At 52.2% G+C, this 18,491-nt stretch overlaps 1 protein-coding gene across 2 annotated transcripts in view; it reads left to right on the forward strand.

Annotated features, from left to right (window-relative positions):
- The first annotated feature begins 6,226 nt into the window (after window positions 1–6,226).
- LEKR1 (leucine, glutamate and lysine rich 1) overlaps window positions 6,227–18,491 on the forward strand; it is a 36,165-nt gene continuing 23,900 nt past the window's right edge. Inside the window, exons 1-2 of one of the 2 annotated variants that reach the window (XM_068200148.1) lie at window positions 6,227–6,404; window positions 15,321–15,535. In XM_068200148.1, coding sequence (XP_068056249.1) covers window positions 6,357–6,404; window positions 15,321–15,535 — 263 coding nt within the window. In that variant the 5' untranslated portion in view covers window positions 6,227–6,356. The remainder of the gene's footprint in view (window positions 6,405–15,320; window positions 15,536–18,491) is intronic. The other variant, XM_068200149.1, reaches the window with a different exon arrangement.

Raw genomic sequence — 18,491 nt, forward strand, 5'->3', positions numbered from 1 at the left:
AGACAGCCACCCTGAGGGCTCTGCAGCTCTGAACCCTGTAGGGTTCTGTTGCAGAGCCCTCAGAAACTGGCCAGCATGGCAAGCTGGTGGCTGCTACAGCTCCTGCACCTCCCTGGGCTCCACAAGCTGCCAGCTCAGCTGGCATCGAGCCATGGGTCACCTCAGGTGGCCTCAGGGCACGATGACTGAGCTTTTGGTCAGGGCAGTACAGAGAGCCATCCTCTGGCCATCACCTCCCCCAGTATCTACCTTTAGAGAGCAGAAATAACCATTTTTGCACTTCAGTAAACAATATCTCTATTCGGATGTTAGCTGCAGTCTTGTCCTTGCTGCTTTTGAAGTCAGTGGCTTTGGCAGATGAGGAAAGGGGTTCTAAAGCAAAGCAAGGAAAACCTTATTCCACCTTATTTTCGTCCCAGTTCCACACATATAAGGGTGGGGCTGCTTTTTAACAAGTCTGTTGTAGCAACAGCCTGCAACCAACACACACGTGCTGTTATCTCTTCGTGGGAGATAAGTTTACATTGTCGGGCCAGGCCATGGAAATGCAGCCTTTGCATTTTCCTGTCAGGATGTGCCAGGACGCTGCAGGGCAATCCCAAAGCAGGAGCTGGGCACTACGGTGAGGCGGAGGAAGGAGCCGCCTGACCTCCTGCCAGGCACTGCATGCTGCTGTTTAAAAGGGTTTCAAAGGGGATGGAGAGGAGCCCAAGCAAAGCTCCAGGAGCGTGTCCCCAGTAAATACCATAACACAGCCTCAGGGCTTGCAAAGACTCTCCTCACTAGTCCTTACTCGCAGGGGTGTTCCCATTCCCTTCGTTGTAGGCTGGGAGACCCAAGGATTGTTTTTGCATGCTGGATCTCAGGATGGTGCACACACACTGATCTTGCCCCCTGGATTCAAGTGAGCCCCACCATCCTCCTTGGGATGCTCCATCCTCTAAACATCCCGGCTTCCTTCACTTGTGTTTTCTCTTTCTCTTTTCCTATTTTACAGTGACTCCACAGTTCCCTCATCCCTGCCTGATGTTTCTTCCAGTAGCTCACCAAGGCTGTAACATCTGTCTTGTTTCATCCATCCTTGTCCCCTTCCAGTAGGGAGGGCTTTGTGTGCAGTTTCTGTTTTGGCAGGATTTTCAGGTTTGGTTTTGCTTTTTTTTTTTTTAAGCCAGCAGTAGAAACGTTTTGCTCCCTCCAGCTCCTGTGTTTAAATTAGGAAAGAGCAGATCCCTGGTGGCTGGGGGGAACAGGGAAGATTAATGGGCTTTCTGCAATCCCATGGGAGTTCCCTGGCAGGCTCCTGGGAAACTGCTGAGTCCTGCACAGATGAACCTCACCCTCATGGTAACAGCTCTGTTTTGCCTGAGGAGCCATCAGGAGTGCCACCATCATTGTCACCCAGGAGCATTAGGAGATCGTATAGATATGCCCTTGAATGTCTTAAAAATAGAGAACAAAACCTCCTACCCCTCTGCACCATGTCCCAGGGGACTGGGCTTTTGCTTGGACCTTTTGACAGAAGAGGAAAAGGCCTCAAACTGTGCCAGAGGAGGTTCAGGTTAGACATCAGGAGGAATTTCTTCATGGAAAGGGCTTTTCAGCATTCCAAGGGGCTGCCCAGGGAGGTGTCCAAGGAATGACTGGATGTGGCACTCAGGGCTCTGGGCTGGTGACAGTGAGGTATTTGGTCAAAGGGTAGATTTGATGATCCTGGTGATCTTTTCCAACTCTGATGATTCTTTGATTCCCTCCCCAGATGCCATCCTGCTGACTGGTCTGTGCCCTCTGCCCCTCCGTGCCCGTTCCTGACTGCCGGAGCTGCCTCTGTGTTCTGCATTCCCTCCTCACTCCAGCCCTATGTCCCTGACGCTTTTCCTGGCACCCTTCCCAACTCCTCTTGCTGCCAAGTCAGACTCAGTACAAGCGCCTTGTATTCCCTTTCAAATCCTTTCCTATCGTGGCAAGTAAACCCGCTGTCCTCCACACACACACTCCTGGTATTATCCTTGACAGCTCTTCACTTCTGGCACTCAGCTGCTGCTTAATCATATGGTTTCTTTCTCTGAGTCACCTCATGTGCTCTTGCAGCCAAGAGCTTGACTTGGATTTAGCAGTGTCACGGCAGGAGCACATCCCTCGGGATCCCACTGCTGCCCCGCGCGTCCCACTGCCACCAGCAGCTCCTCGGTGCTCTGCTCTGGGCTGGCACGGGTGCCTCAGGAGAGTGGGACCGTTCCCTCCCCTCTGCCCTCCCGCACACACCACCAGCACCCCGCTGCATCCTGCTTTTCCTGATTTTATCATTTCCCTGCTGCTTTGCAGAGTTTCTGTTCTTAGCACAGAGCGTCCTGCCTGACCTTGACTCCCAGGTAGCCCTGGCGCTCAGATCCCTTCTCCAAACATCCTCCCACTGAGGGCCCTCTCCCCCCACGCTCTCGTCCTTCTGACATTTGCAAAGAGGGGGCGAGCACAGCAAACCAAACAAATCCAGCAAATACCGCTGGAAAAGGGGAACCAATGCGATGTGCAGGGAGCACCGGGAGTAACCTCGCTGCCTTCCGAGCCCTGTCCTTCCCCTGACCCCTCCTGCAGCACGCCTGCTCCGTGCTGCGGGCCCGGCTCGGGACCCCCGCTCCTCCCCAAATCCCCTGTGTACCTACAGAGCGATAACCGAGCTCTGCTCCTCCCTAGGAAAACAACTGGAGCTTCCCAGAGGAGCTGTTTGCAGACGGCGCTGCAAAACCGCTTCCCCGCGCCGCTCTTAGTACTGAGCAAATGTAAGGGCAGCCTAAAGCCAGAGGGCTGGGATGGAAGTTGGATTTCTCATTGTCCAGAGAACGCTGCAGGTGTGGACACACCTATTCACCCTCCAGCCCCGCGGCCGGTCCTGTTCTGTGCAAAGAGGGTGTTGGTGTCTATTGCCTTTTCCCCCAGCTGTACACTGGCACGGACTTTGCTCCTCTGGGCTGCGATTTCTAAGCAGCGGGAGGCTTTCCACGTGTGTTTGAGAAGGTACAAAGCCTGCCGGAAAACAATGGAAATAGCTGCCTTATGACTGCGGCGTGTCACGCACTCGGTTCTTGCCCGCTCGTTTGTCCTTGGAGCTGCTCGCGCCGCCTGGAACCTGATCCCGAGCGGTGCCGGGCGCCGGGGCTGGCACGAACACCGGCACCGTGCCATGGGCACAGACACGGCCGCGGTCCGGCCCGGCCGCGGGCAGGGGCTGACGGACCCGCTCAGCCGCCGGAGCCACCGCGGATGTGTGGAGTGGGCGGTGGGTCCCGTGAGGAGTGGGGGGTTCCGGGGGCTTCCTGCCGGGAGGAAACAGCTGCCTCAGAGCCGAGTGGGCTCCTGGCCCGGGAGCATCCCCGCTGGCTCAGCATGGCTCTGCCAGCTTCTCCACGCCTCCAGGACACGATCTCCCCCGATCCCCTCGGACCCCAAGGACAGGATCGCCTTTATTTCCCCACGCTAGCCTCCCCTCAGGCCCCCAGGACTGGATCTTTGTCCAATCCTTTGTCCCCTTTGTCCAATCTCCCTACGGGTCCCCAAGCACAGGATCGCCTCCATTTCCCCCAGGACTGGATCCCCCCACCTGCTCCCCCAGGACAGGCTCCCCTCAGCCCCCGCCTGTAAGTGGATCCCCTCAGAACCCTCTGGGACAAGCTCCTGTCAGCCTCCGCAGCACAGGCGCCCCTCAGCCCCCTCAAACGCGGGATATCCCCAAGCCTGGATCCCTCCAGCTCCCTGTGGCCAAGCGCCCTCCAGCCCCTCCTCAGCGGGCACCGCCGGGGGGGCCGGGACGCAGCAGCCTCCGTTCCCCCGTCCCTCCCTGCCTGCCTGCCTGCCTGCCCGCTGCGTGCCGCGGCCCGCCTTCCCGCCGCCCTGCCGCCCGCGGTGATCCGCGCTGAGCTCACGGCCGCGCCTCACGCCACCCCGGCTCGGCACGTCAGCCCCGCCATCGCGTGAGAGCCGCCGCCGCCCCCCCGCCCGCCGCCCTCACGCACGGCGGGAACAGCTGCCGGCCCGGCGCGGCCGGACCCCGCTCCCGGACCCCGCTCCCAGCCAAGGCGGGCTCTCGCCAGCTCCTGTTAATGCAGATCTTAATTAATGACCCCCGCGGGGGGCGAGCCGCCCTTCACACGCAACGCGCACTCCCCTTCCCCCGCGTCGCCCGCGCCTGGCGGGGAAGCACGAAGAGGTTAAAATGGAGGCGGGGGCGTGGGGCCGCTGCCAAGGCGGGATTAGCGCGGCTCGGAGCTCGGCACGCAACGCGGCACGGGGCACGGCGGCCACACGCGAGGGGCCCGCTGTGACACGCGTGGCACCGCCGCGCAAAGCCGGGGGGGAGACGGAGGGCACCGAACGGGCGCCCGGGGCCCTCCGTGTCCCGCCCGGCTTTGCATCCCTCTGTTGAGACAACGCGTACCCAATTTTCTATTTTCCCCCTCTAAAACTCACTATTCCCCCGCCTTACTCATGCAGTTTTCCAATAAAAATTTTGTTCCTGTCCCCAAAAAATCACTGCTTTCTTCAGTCCAACCCCCCCTTTCCTCCCCATTCATCTCCCAGCCTTGCTGATGTTTCACCTCAGAAACGGGTCGCGCGTAAATTAAATTGAGGTCGCCGTGGTTTGTTGTTTATTTTTTTTATTTTATTTATTTTTTTTTTGCCATAATCTGTCCCCAGCTTTGTGCGTGCGTGTCCCTAAATTATGGGTTCGGGGGTGTGTTGTTTTATGTAAGGCTGTAGGGAATGTTTTGGGGATGTAGGAATTCCTTTGGGCACACGGTCCCTGCTGTGTGATAAAGGTAAGTCCCAAGAGGGACTGGGTTTTGGAGGAAACAGGAACCCATCAGCGCTGGAAAGAAGGGCAGAAGGTGGAATTAATCCCGCTGAAACTGCCGAATCCCGCTGCCAATCCTTCCCTGATTTATTTATTTCCGTGACGGTGTGTGCGCTCCAGTGGGTCTCACCGCGAGCTGGCGGCTCCCGGTTCATCCCGAGGTGGAGCTCGTGCCTCGGGTGTGACAGGCAGATGACCCGGCTGGCAGGGCCGGATTTGGGGTGGCGGGGACTAATTGGGGGTGTGGGAGGTGGCTTTGGGGTGTCTGAGCCCAAGGGGGGCTGGTAGGGCTGAATTAGGGGTGTCAGATGCAGGTCTGAGGTGTCAGGAGGGGCTTTGGGGAGTCACGGTTAAATTTGGGCTGTCACAGCTGGCTGGGGGGAGGCAGAGGTGGTTTTGGGGTGTTAGTATAGAGTTTGGGGAGTCAGGGACGGGTTTGGGATGTCAGGGCCAAATTCGGGACATTGGGGGTGGCTTTGCGAGCTCAGGGCCAAATTTGGGGTGTCAGGGCCGAATCTGGGGTGTCAGACTTCAGCTTTGGGGTGTCAGGGTTTGACTTCAGGGTACCGGGGGGCTTCGGGGTGGCAGGGCCGAATCTGGGGTGTCAGACATCGGCTTTGGGGTGTCAGGGTTTGACTTCAGGTTACGGGGGGCTTCGGGGTGTCAGGGCCGAATCTGGGATGTCAAGGTTTGGCTTTGGGGTGTCAGGGTTTGACTTCAGGGTACCGGGGGGCTTCGGGGTGGCAGGGCCGAATCTGGGGTGTCAGACTTCAGCTTTGGGGTGTCAGGGTTTGACTTCAGGGTACCAGGGGGCTTCGGGGTGTCAGGGCCGAATTTAGGATGTCAGGGTTTGACTTCAGGGTACCGGGGGGCTTCGGGGTGGCAGGGCCGAATCTGGGATGTCAAGGTTTGGCTTTGGGGTGTCAGGGTTTGACTTCAGGGTACCGGGGGGCTTCGGGGTGTCAGGGCCGAATGTGGGGTGTCAAGGTTTGGCTTTGGGGTGTCAAGGCCCAATTTGGGATGTCGGGGCCGGCTTCGGGGTGTCAGGAGCGGCTCTGGGGAGCCAGGGGGGCTTTGGCATGTCGGGGCTGGCTTTGGGGTGTCAGGGGGCTCTTTGGGGCGCATTTAACCCCGACCCTGCGGCCAGCCGGGGCCGCGCTCCCCGGGGCCGCGCTCCCCGGGGCCGCGCTCCCCGGGGGCCGCGCTCCCCGGGGCCGCGCTCCCCGGGGGCCGCGCTCCCCGGGGGCCGCGCTCCCCGGGGGCCGCGCTCCCCGGGGCCGCGCTCCCCGGGGGCCGCGCCTCACCTCAGCCGCTCTGACGCGCATGCGCCGTTGCCGCGGTTACGGCGGACGCCGCGGCCACAAAATGGCGGCGGCCGCCGCGCCCCCCCCGCTCCTCACGGGTCCCCCCTGCCGGGACCCCGGCGGGCCCTGACCCCCGAGCCCCCGCCGCTCCCGGGGCCCCGAGCCCCCGCCGCTGCCGGAGCCCGCCGCCGAGCCTGCGGGAGGCCATGGAGCGGCGCGGCCCCGTCCACGCGCTGCCCGAGGAGATCCGCAAGGTACGAGCTGTGGAAATGCCAGACCCCAGCACTCGGGGCTCCTGCAGCAGTTCAGGGGCGTTGCACAGGCCTGCGGGCACCGGTGCATTAGCTGTACATTTTGGTCCTGGGTTAGGTGGGGTGTTGGGTTTCCTCGCTCTTTGTGCGGTGTAATTACAGTAATTCTATAGGAACCCTGCAGAGGAACACCTGAGTCTGTGCCGGGGCTGTCACTGCAGGTGAGTCTGGAGAAAACCTGAGTCTGTGCCGGGGCTGTCACTGCAGGTGAGTCTGGAGAACACCTGAGTCTGTGCCGGGGCTGTCCCTGCAGGTGAGTCTGGAGAACACCTGAGTCTGTGCCGGGGCTGTCACTGCAGGTGAGTCTGGAGAACACCTGAGTCTGTGCCGGGGCTGTCACTGCAGGTGAGTCTGGAGAACACCTGAGTCTGTGCCGGGGCTGTCCCTGCAGGTGAGTCTGGAGAACACCTGAGTCTGTGCCGGGGCTGTCACTGCAGGTGAGTCTCAGAGAACACCTGAGTCTGCGCCGGGGCTGTCACTGCAGGTGAGTCTCGGGTTTCCCCTTTCTGGCGTGTTTTGCTGCCGGGAGTTCGGAAGGACTGCAGAGCATGACATGTTCCAGAGGAGTATCAACACACACAGGGACGGAACATTCCCCTTCCTGTCCCCTCGTGTCTCTGTGTGCTCTTTTGTTTGCGAGACAGATGATTGCCGGTGTAACAGCGCTGTTGTTTATATGGCTCAATTTAGGAGGAGCCTGCACTCAAGTGGAACACGAGTCACTTTCTGTAACACTATCAGGTTTTCACTCTGGCAGTACAACACCCAGTTGTCCTCATTCTTCACTCTGCAGCTCATAATTGACAAGTCATGTAAAAGCTTTGTGTACTCAGCCTGGAGAAATTCTCCCTGGCTTAGTCCAGGAAGCTGTTCAGACAATTTCTGAGATGATTTCTGAGAAATCAAGGATGGGTAAGACAGACAAAGAAAGGGGAAAGGAATACTTAGCCTTAAAAAAATGAAGGGAAGAAACTGTGGAGCACTTTCAGACTCATGAGCGGCTGTTTTGGTAGCAGGAAGGATCCCACTAAGTTTGTTTATTTAGCAGTTAGTTTTTTAGCCCCAACGGGGTACAGTGCTGAGCAAAAATCTGTGTAAGCTTCTCACAGAAACAGTTGTACCAAACTGCGGGATGAGGGAATCCTCCTGGAGCTGGTTACTGCTTAATATTTCCTTTAATGACTTCAAGCTGCAGTTTGGTGGCACTTGAGCCTGTTTTATGTTGGGATCAGTTCCTGCTCCATGTGCTAGGCGTATGCTGGCACAAGGAGGGAGCAGCAGCCAGGGCAGGCACAGAAACGCAGTGACATGAATTCTGTCAGCAGCAGTGTCAGTGGCTGCTGGTTACTATTGAGCCAGGAGCTTGGATTACAATAAGGAGTATGCTGGTGCCAGTCGGGAAGGGGTGTGAGCCCTCTGGGAACAGCACTAAACTCCATATTCTCAGGAAAAATAAGTAATTTAGAATTAATCCAATGCATCAATACAAAATCCATAATAGCCTCCTTGTCAGACTTAACAGTGAAGGCTGTAATCAGGTCATAAGCAGAATAATATGAACAAAGGGATGTTAGACAGAAAGAATCTGTTAATGTATTAATAGTTTTAACATCTCAGTAACTGTAATAGGAATCACATGTGAAACTTGGGTCTTTGTTGTCCCTCTGTCCAGGGCTGTTGAGGTTTCAGTTCTGAGCTGCAGGCTTTAAAAATAATGACGTGACTGATGGGAATTTAGAAAAGAGCAAAAATAGTGAAGAGCTTTACAATCTTCTAAGAAAGGATAATAGAGCTGGGTTTCCTCATTCTGGAAAATACCTGAGGGCACAGTTACTGCTCACAGGAGGTGGTGGTTAATTTCCAGGTGCAAATGAGTCTTTTCCTCACATTTCTGGATGTGCTTAGGTTGACTGCTCGGAAACTCTGAAGCAGCTCTCCCAGGCCGTTGCAGAATTCTCCCAGTGGGATTGTCACTTCAACTTGTCCCTCGAAGTAGAGGATGGGGCAGGCAATCTCTGGAGATCCCACCAGTGCTGGGTACACCTTTAACAAAAAATCCTGTGCAGAAGACGCAGGATTTCCAGATGCGGATAGACTTCTGCTCCTGTCCCATCCTCCTTGTGCCACGTGTGAGCTCCAAGGCAGCGACAGCCCGGGATTTGGGATGAGAAAGTGTCGGGGTTTTACGCATCCTGAGCTGTTGCTCATCTCCCCCTCAGCCGTCTCGTGTTGTAGCTGCAGCATCGTTACAAGGCACTACATTCTCACCATTTCCTGCCCTTGTATCTCCCGTCCTTTTGCACACATGTCCTCATTCCCTTCCCGTTCTCTGCTGCCCAGATTTTATAGCCTCTCCTTTGGAATCTCCCTTTCAGCTGGCTCCCGACACAGCCCAGCGCGTGCCAGCTGTGGTTTGCCGTGCCAGACGGAGCACGTGCTCCCAAGATGGGTGTGCAGGCCGAGGGAGCACGTGTGGCTGGAGGGAGCCTGTCAGGCCCTGTGAGTGCTGCCCAGGGCGAGGGGAGTTCCCTGGCTGGGTGCTGGGCTGGATGGGTGGCTGGATGGATGGAGGGATGGCTGGATGGGTGGAGGGATGGCTGGATGGGTGGCTGGATGCATGGATGGAGGGATGGATGGATGGCTGGATGGATGGAGGGATGGCTGGATGGGTGGCTGGATGGGTGGAGGGATGGCTGGATGGGTGGAGGGATGGCTGGATGGGTGGAGGGATGGCTGGATGCATGGCTGGATGCATGGCTGGAGGGATGGCTGGATGGGTGGCTGGATGCATGGATGGATGGATGGATGGATGGATGGATGGAGGGATGGATGCATGGATGGATGGAGGAATGGATGGATGCATGCTGGACGCTGAGTTGTGGCACCCACACGGGATCCAGGAGCTGCCTCACAGGGCAGGCTGCAGAGCTCTCATTGTTCCTCTCCTCAGAGCTGCACAAGCTGCTTATCACGATTTTATTTTAAAGGAAGTTTTAGTCTAGAGGGAAGGACATTTCTCGGCATTTTGTTAAGGGAATGATAGATGTGAAGGGACTTTGGTTCTTCGTGTTCTGATCAATTTTGCCTCAGAGAACTGTGTAAAAACTTTTGCAAGTCCCTGCTTTCTTCTGTCTTTCGTTTCTTCTTCTGCTCTCACACCACTTTCACAACATTGCTTTTCTCATTCATTGCAAGATGGGTGCTAAATGAAAAAAATCAATAAGGGAATAAAACATCCACATGTCCGTTACTAAAGTTTATAGTATTCTTTTGTATTTATAGTTGTGTACTTCTTGGAAACTAATTGTTAGTAAAGATGGAAATCAGTGGCTTTTAATGCCTATTTTTAATGTATTTACATAGAGTTTCTGCAAGCAAACTCAGCCTGAGAGGTGTCACAGAGGCCAGCAGGGTACAGAAGGGAGTTAGTGTTTCCTTGATTCCAGTGTCATGGATGTGTATTTCTGGGGACTTCTGGTTTTGTTGCTTGGTTAATGTTTTATTTTGGTTTAATTTTTCCTCAAAGCTTTTCTATTTCACCTTGTGAAATATAAAAGTTGTTTGTTGCCAGTGGTAGATGCATCTTTTTTTGTGCCTTTGGACTTTGTGGCAGGGAAATAGAAGGGAAGATGCGGCTTTGCACTGAGGATCTGCCTGAAACAGGAAACAGAGCAACAACAGAATGATCCAGATCCTCACAGCAGCAAACACAGTTATATTTAATTTCATATTTTATTTGGCAGAAAAAAAAATTAAGCTTTGTTACCGTAAATCATAAAATGAATAGGGCCAAGACATTAGAGATGGAGAGTTCTCTCAGCCCAGGAGCTGAGGAGCTCAGGCCGGGCAGGAAGTCCGAGGCTGTTCCCCATGAGGACAGAACGTCCTGTGGTGTCCCCGGAGTATCGGGTACACCACAAGCAGCAAACGGGTACTCGGTGCCTCTCCCACGTGTGCTATAGATTGGGCACAGTATGGGCCCTGTGTGAGCACATCACGTCAGCTTTCCCTTCTCCTGCTCTCTGTGAACCCAGCCTTGGGGTTTTCTTGTGAAAGCTTCTGGAACACAGAGTTCCAGCTGTGGTTGGGAGCCCATGAGCCTGTCCTGTCCTCCAGGACAGCACAGCTCTGTGTTTGGGATGGGCTGCATTGGCACCAGCAGGGATTTAAAAGCAGATAAATTTCCAATTTGTGGCCTCCAGATAAGCGTGGTAGAATGGCAGGGCCCTTTTCAGCATCCTGCTGGCCCCCACCTTCTGGATTCTCCTGGAGGTGATGTCCCCGAGCTGCTCCAGTACCCACTGAGGTTTTCAGCACTGGGCTGTGGCATTTGTCATGTTTTGTGGTGTTGGGGTGTCAGGCTCCCGCTGTGGGAGTGTTCTGAGTGGCTGGGGAGTGGTCTGGAAATGGGAGAAAACCCTGGAATGGTTTGGGTTGGAAGGGACCCCGAAATCCCATGGGCAGGGACACCTTCCACCATCCCAGGTGGCTCCAAGCCCCAGGGTCCAGCCTGGCCGTGGGCGCTGCCAGGGACCGTATCCAGATGGTTCCGTCTCTTCGCGGAGGGACACTCCACACCCTCCCTAGGCAGTGCAGCCAAGCTTTTCTCATCAGCCCAGGGCTGTGTTCTCTATAGCCAAGGCTTTCTCACAACCCCAGGGCTGTATTCACTCCGCCAAGGTTTTCCACCCTTAGTGCAGCCGGTGTCCAAGCGGCTGCTGGGAACTGGAGGGACTGGAATCTGCTCACCTCCCACCCGCGGGGTGCAGCCAGGAGGGGCCTCCTGACAGTCACACCTACGGCTGCAGAGTCACTCGGGCAAAGGTGTGCCTAACAGCGGGCTGGACCATCCTTCGTGCGCTGTGCTTTGTCATCAGCTGCCTTGTGGCAGCCCTCGGGCTGCGTTCTCGCTGGAACGTGCCCTGGCGCATCCCCAGGGAGCTGGGCAGCTCAGGACGGGGCGCTGGGCAGGTGTTCGCAGGCTCGTGTGAGAGTGAGAATGCCTTAGCATTCACTGCTCTCTTCTGCGGCTGCAGCCGCCCGGCTACCCGAGCTCCCGGAGGTATTTCCTGTCGTGACACAGCGATTATCCCAGGGCGTGTTTGAATGAAGCAACCTTCTGGTTTTTCTGCCTGCCTGCTTCTCCACTGTTCGTGTGTTCAAAGCAAGCACAGGGATTTTTATTTTGCAACTGTGATTTTATGGGCAGGGAGCAAATAATGATGTGAACAGTGGGGCTCAGCAGTACCATCTGTATTGCTTTGGGGTAGATGCTGATTGAAAACTTGGCTCGTAATGCACGTTGTTTCTTTTGAAAGAAGTGAAGTTTCCACTGAGACCTTTTAAAAATCTTTCTTTGACTAAGGCAAATATAAATTTCAATCTGCTACCTCCTCATTTTGCATATACATCAAAAAGACTCCCCTTTCTTCCTCAAAAATCAGTGGTGTGGTTTGAGTCATCCTTTCTTTTTGTGCAATGAGGATTGACTGGTGTGTCAGAAGAGGGACACACAGGATGAGAGACATGAAAATAATGTGAGAGAGGAGTGAAGCAAAAAAGAAAGTAAAATTGGGTAATAAGGTAGAATAAATCAACATACAGAAATACTTTAAGACCACCCAGGTGCAACATAAGGATTTCTTTTTTCTTGACTTTTATGTTTTCAGCTACAAGTTTAATTCGGACAAATAGAGAGTTTTTTGGTTTTGACCAGTCCTTGCTGAAGCAGTCTCGGTCCTGACAGATCCACCAAGAGCTGTGGACCCAGGAGCACAGGGCGTTGTGAGGAATTTCTCCATGGAAAGGGCTGTCCAGCCTGGCCCAGCTGCCCAGGGCAGTGCTAGGGTCCTCATCCCTGCAGGGATTTATCAGCCCTGTGGATGTGGCACGTGGGGGCGTGGGTGCTGTGGGACGGTGCCACTCGATGGTCTTGGAGGGCTTTTCTAGGGTTCTGTGATGAGTGATCCGTGTGCTGGGTGCTGTGATGTCAAACCCTGCCAAATGAGAGAGGAGCTCACTCTTCTGAACAGGAATCCAGCTCTCCATCGTGGGGTGTTTGTGGGTGGAATGTGAAATTCCAGAGGAGAGGGGTGGTGGTGCATGAGCTGACACACCCTGGAGTTATTTGGTCAAGTTCAAGTGGTACAAATTCCTGTCTCATCATTCAAAAGGCTAAAAATGGTCCAGACCACCAATTTCTTTTATTTTTTTCCTTACAGCTTATGCTCTACAGATGAAACTGAGTCAGACAGATGTAATTTGAGTGATTATCCCTCTTGGCTCAGTCCTCCCCTTGCCTTGGTAGCTAAAGAAATCTTTGTAACCAGGGGATAATATTTCCTTCCAAAACCAACTGCAGAGTGGAAACTCTTCCCCCAGATGCTTTACAGCATCTGTGCATCACTCACAACTGTAGCTTAAAGTCTTATGGATAAATATCTTCCCAGATTAAGCACTTTGTCCTCAGCAAAACTGTTTTTTAAAATCCTGGTTGATTTTTTCTGTTCACTGCTTGTCTTCAGTGCTCACTCAGGATATGCAAGTCCCCTTTCTACTCAGAGCTCTGACAGTTTCCTTTTCTACTCCTTCCAGACTGTTTTTCCTCTGTTTTTTTTTCCTGCTTTGAAGTTAAAATGGCAACAGTGTTTTTATCAAATGGAAACAGTGAAATATGGAATCTGAAACCATGAATTTGTATTTAGTACACATCCTTAGTGGTTACTCAGCAGTCTCACTGCTCCAGAAGAGGTAATTTGTAAGCATAAAAACGGATGAGTTTGTTTCCTACAGATTTTGTGAAATGGTTGGTCAACTTTGGTGTCTCAGAGACAAGGTCTAGTGGAGCTAGATAAATGGAATGGAAAGACCATCTGTTTATAAGGCTGCCAGGGGCCAGGGATAGGTGGGATATTGGAATTCCTGGGTCAGATTGGATACTGGGAAGGAATTGTTCCCTGGCAGGGTGGGCAGGCCCTGGCACAGGGTGCCCAGAGCAGCTGGGGCTGCCCCTGGATCCCTGGCAGTGCCCAAGGCCAGGCTGGACAGTGGGAGGTGTCCCTGCCCTGGCAGGGGTGGGACCAGATGAGCTTTAAGGTCCTTCCAGCCCAAATCCTTCTGTGATTCCATGAGAGAGGAACCTTGGATTTAGGATGAGAAATCAGGTCAGTGCCTTCCTTGCTCTATTCACTTTGATCTGGGTCCTGTTAATTTTCCAGGTACCCTGGACAGATGTGCTGGGTTTAAACTGACTGTGGCTGGCATCACTCAACGTGTGCCAAATCCATTCCTGGTGTCAGGGAACTGTTCCATGGATTAAGGTGGATATTTGGAAGCTGTTCAATCTGTACACTTATTGCAGTGCTTGCAGGGTAATTATTAATGTGCAGAGCAAGGTCCTGATTGACACAGCCTTTCCTATACTTTGATTTTTTGACTCTGTAGCAAATACTGTAAAAGTCCAACCTGATCAGAAATCCTCACAGATTTTCATTTCACCTGAGGAATGGATGGGAAGGAGAGCACTTCCAGCTGAGCCCAGACAGGGAGTATTTGTTGTTCTATGACTTCATTTATTTTGAAATTCAGTAACAAAACTGACTTTGAAAATGAAGAAGTTTTGGTACTTGCACAAAACCTCTTCAGTTCAGACCCCTAGAGGTTCTGTCTTGTTTTTGGTGGGAGAAGCAGTGAAAGTTCTCAGCTGTTTGTGTGAGCGGCAGCAGTGGCTGTACTGCACAGAGCACCGTGTCCTCTCTGTGATAAAACCCCCTCCTGTGCTCCCTGCACAGCTCGTTTTGTCCTTTTCCAGTGCTTTGGAACTTTGGGGTACTTATCCTCAAGAACAGTTTCAGGTTTCCAAGCACAGACTGCAGCTGCCAGGAAAAATAAACTTGTATTTTTGGCTCCTTCAGAGCAGCTGTAACCAGGGTGGGTTTAAACTGGGGCAACATTAAGAAATGGGGAAATAAAGCTTGTCCAGGGCACCCTGAAACACTGCTTATATCAAGCTATATTTAAACTCCTAAAGGTTGTTGTATGAGTCTTTAATTTATAATTTTTGAAACCTCTTTTCTTTCCTCTGGGTAGGGTTTCTTTCTGTTTATCCCAATGTCTCTAAACATCTCTTTTTTTTATTATTCTTCTGTAAAAACAAAGTTTCTTAATTGGACTTAAACTGTTTGAGCAGGTGCTTGCGTGTTCCGTGCTTCCAGGTTAATAACTGGATCAGCTGGAAAAGTCTGTTTCCCAGTTTAATAAATGGCCTTTCCATTGGATGGGTGCTACATGCTCTGTGTTTTGTAAGCAGTCCTGAGTCCTTCATTCCTGGCACAGGGGTTACAGATTCCACAGCACCCCAGTGCCATGGGCACCACATCAGCATCACTCATGAATTATTTTTCTGAAGGTTGTGGATTGCGTGACTTTATTCACTCTCCCTCATCTTGCCTCCTTCGCTTGGATGTGAGTTGTCGGAAACCCACAGAAATAACATTTATCTGGTAATCCCAGATTCATTAATGAAATAGCTTTATAAAGCACAGCATTTCATTTTCCATGAGCACCTCCAACCGAACTCAGAAGTACTTTAGCATTTCAGTGGGAGTTCCCACATATCAAATTGATGTATCTTGGGAAGTTGCCAGGAAGGAAAAGTGCTGCTCTAGCTGGGGTTCATTTTGCTAATGAAGATTTTCATCTTTATTTGTTAAAGCAATAACATCATCTGATCTTAAATGTTCCAGAGCAGCAAATGGTTTAAATTGTTTGGATTTATTATTATTTCTTAGCGTGACTGAGGGTTTTTTTTAGTTGAACCTGTTTCTCTGAGACATTCTGAAGCATTTTCTCTCTTTGTAGATGTCCCGGGAGCAGACGGTGTGCAAATACTGCGGGGTCAGCTACCTGACACTCCACGAGTTTAAGGTGATGGAAGACAAAGTCAAAGCAATGGAGAAAGAGATTAAAGTTTATAAGGGAAGTCTAGAACGGGAGCAGAGGCTTCAGGCAGAATTGCAGGCTCTTCACCACGACCTCGAGCGCTGCCGGGCTGAGAGCGAATCCAAAACTGAAAGGTCAGAGCCCATCATCTCCTCTGGTGATTCTCTCCTGTGTGTGGCAGGGAATTTCAGCCCAAAGCAGCTTAAAGTACAAATAACGTTTGTCTTTCTTTTCTCAGATGGCCCATATACACTGTAATACCTGATTTAAATCATCTTTCCTAGAGTCCTGTGGAAGCAGGTCCAGAATTCCTGAGCACTTTAGAAGCAGTCAGTGTGTGGAAGGTGAAGGAAAGGCCAGAAGGCACTCAGAGGGATTTCCCCTGCACACACTCCCAAAGGGAATTGATGAATATCTCATCATCTTGGAATAAATCTCTAATATTCCAAATGAAATTCCACAGGACTGGGAGTTCCACAGGTCTGAAATTTGGGCTGACTGTCTCACAATAAAGAATTGCCAGTGTTTTTCCCTGGCAATCTCAGGACTCCCTCTCTGCAGGGCTGGTACAGAACCCTCAAGCAATGAAGAACAGTTTGGGAACTGCCAGGGGCATTTTGCTTCACAAACAGGAGCCTTCACATCCTTACAGAGATGGGAAGGCCCCAGTTAAAGGGGCAGTTTTGTACCATAAAACTCCAGTAATTAATGATACATCTCAGAGCCACATTTGGATTTTCAGGGCACAATTAGGACCTTTAAGTGTGTTCTTTCAGCTCATATTTACAGGGTTTATATCCTTTTCCATGCACCTATTTTTGGAATCTATTGTTATATTCCATTAATTGATTACAGTAGGATTATAAATAATTGCTGGTTTTAGTCAATTAATAAAAGATACTTTATAAAAATGCAGTTTGCTTGAGTTTGCTACTGATGGATTGAGGCTAACAGAAACTCCTGGGTAACTTTTTGTTCATCTGACTCAGACAGAAGTTTTTTGTAAGGATGGGGTTCTAATTTTAATTATCAGCTCAGTTGGATTTTGGGATTCCCAGGAGGGGTGTTCTTTGTGTGACTGCCTCACACCAAGGGATCTAGAGCTGAAGGTGCTCTTGAGATTGGACTGAAATGCTTTGGAAACCTGCTTTTTTTTGGGAGAATCATTCAAATACTGTTAAAAAATTAATTAATGGACTTAGGCTTTTGCTTGCTAATATTACTAATAAAAGATTCATTTTAGAGCACAACTTCCTGCAAAAGTGAACAAAATGCATTTGTCTTGTAAATTACTCATAATGTTTCTTACAATATCTTTTTCATTTAAATTTAACATCTTCCACCCCTCCTTCCCAATATTTAATATTTTCTGTGGTATAATATCTATTTTAAAGCTTGTTTGCTCCTTGTCCCCTTAACGACCCTGGGTGGCAGTGTGTGAGCAAATGCACTGAGGGCACATTCTTCTTGTTGAGGATCATTTGCCAGAGCTAAACTTTAAATTTTCATCGAGCTGACTTTTTGTAGTAAAGCTGGAACAGTTTATAAAAATTTTATCTCTGCACTTTTCCCCCCTAAGGCTCCACTTGATTTAAAAGCTGCTGAAATCAAGTGGAGTACTTGCAGTAGGTTTCCATTCCAGCCATAAATCAGCCATTGTGCCTTGTTAAGAGACTTGGCTGAATATTCCTTATCTTCTCCTTGCTGTCCAGGGCCTCTCTGACCACCTTGTGCTGTGGTATAAACTATTGAACGTCCTGGGTCTGGCCAGGCTGACAAATCACTGCTCCCAGAAGCCAAACATGCCTTTTTCTTACTTTCATCTCTGCTGGACCAAGGGATTGACTCTCTTATCAGTTGCAGACTGTTTCGGGTTTCTGTTCCCTCCAGGTTCAGGTATTCCTGCTGGTACCTGTGGTTAACCTTGAAAGCCACCTGGGAGTTTGCCCGTCCTCAGTTCTCTTTCCTTTGGGATCCTGGCAGGAGAAGGGAACCAACTGCACTGATCCCACTCAGCTATTCAGCCTTATTCTGTGTTAAAATCACTTCAGTCTCGATAATTAATTGAATTACTACCAACTGAATTAGCAGGATTCAGCCACATCCAGCGAAGGAAATGTAAAATAGATGTAAATGCTAAAGATGTCCCCAGATGCCGCATCCACACACGCCTTGATCGCTTCCAGGGTGACTTCACCACTTTCCGAACTGAAAGCGAGCAGCTCCCGGCTGTGAAATGAAAGTGAGCAGCTCCTGGCTCTGGGCAGCTCCAAAGTTTCATGGAGGCGAAACTGCTGCGGTGGAGGCATTTCTGGGCCAGAGGGTTCCAGGCTCCCGTGTGCACGCCGCCCTGGCTGGCAGTGCCGGCGCGGCTCCAGCGCAGCGGAGCGGGGGTCGTTCCCGAGCCTGGAGCGCCTGCGGTGCCTGGAGCGCCTGCGGTGCCTGGAGCGCCTGCGGTGCCTGGAGCGCCTGCGGTGCCTGGAGCGCAGGGGCTGCTCCTCTCTGCTGCGGGGCAGCGGGGGCGCTTGCGGCTCCCGCTGCCTTTCTGGGGCTCTTCTGCTCCCCTCACGTCCCGACTCACTCCCGCTCCGGCCAGCGCTGCGCCCGTGCTCCCGGCAGCGCCAGGGGATGCGGGCGTGCCTGGGGACTCTCGCCGCGGCACGGGCTGAGACCTCCGCGTTCCCTCCCTTCTCTAAATGCCAGCTTGTAGCCGTCCCTTGGACTCTGCCTGTGTGCCTAACAGCCCCCAGACAACGTGGGCTTTTTGCTTCCCTGTGATGGGAACAGCGGAGTGCGACTGTCTTGCCTTTTCCACGGGTTCTTTAGAGTGTGACTGACCAGGACATGCTGGAAACATCCCTTTAATGTCAGCTCTGGAACGGAAAGAGGAAGAAAAAGTGCCTTTCCTTATTTACCAGTTTCTTTTTAATCCTAAACATCTTCACATACTCCCCATTCTAGAAGAAGAACGGAAAATGAGCACCTGGCTCTCCCTGGCTCCCAGAGTTTGGATTTGTTATTGATCAGTGATAAATCACTGCTTTGTTCCTCAGCTGCAAACGTAGATTTGAATTCCTGTAGCTGTTTAGG

Source organism: Anomalospiza imberbis, chromosome 10 (genome assembly GCF_031753505.1).
Source record: "Anomalospiza imberbis isolate Cuckoo-Finch-1a 21T00152 chromosome 10, ASM3175350v1, whole genome shotgun sequence".
Lineage (NCBI taxonomy): Eukaryota > Metazoa > Chordata > Aves > Passeriformes > Viduidae > Anomalospiza > Anomalospiza imberbis.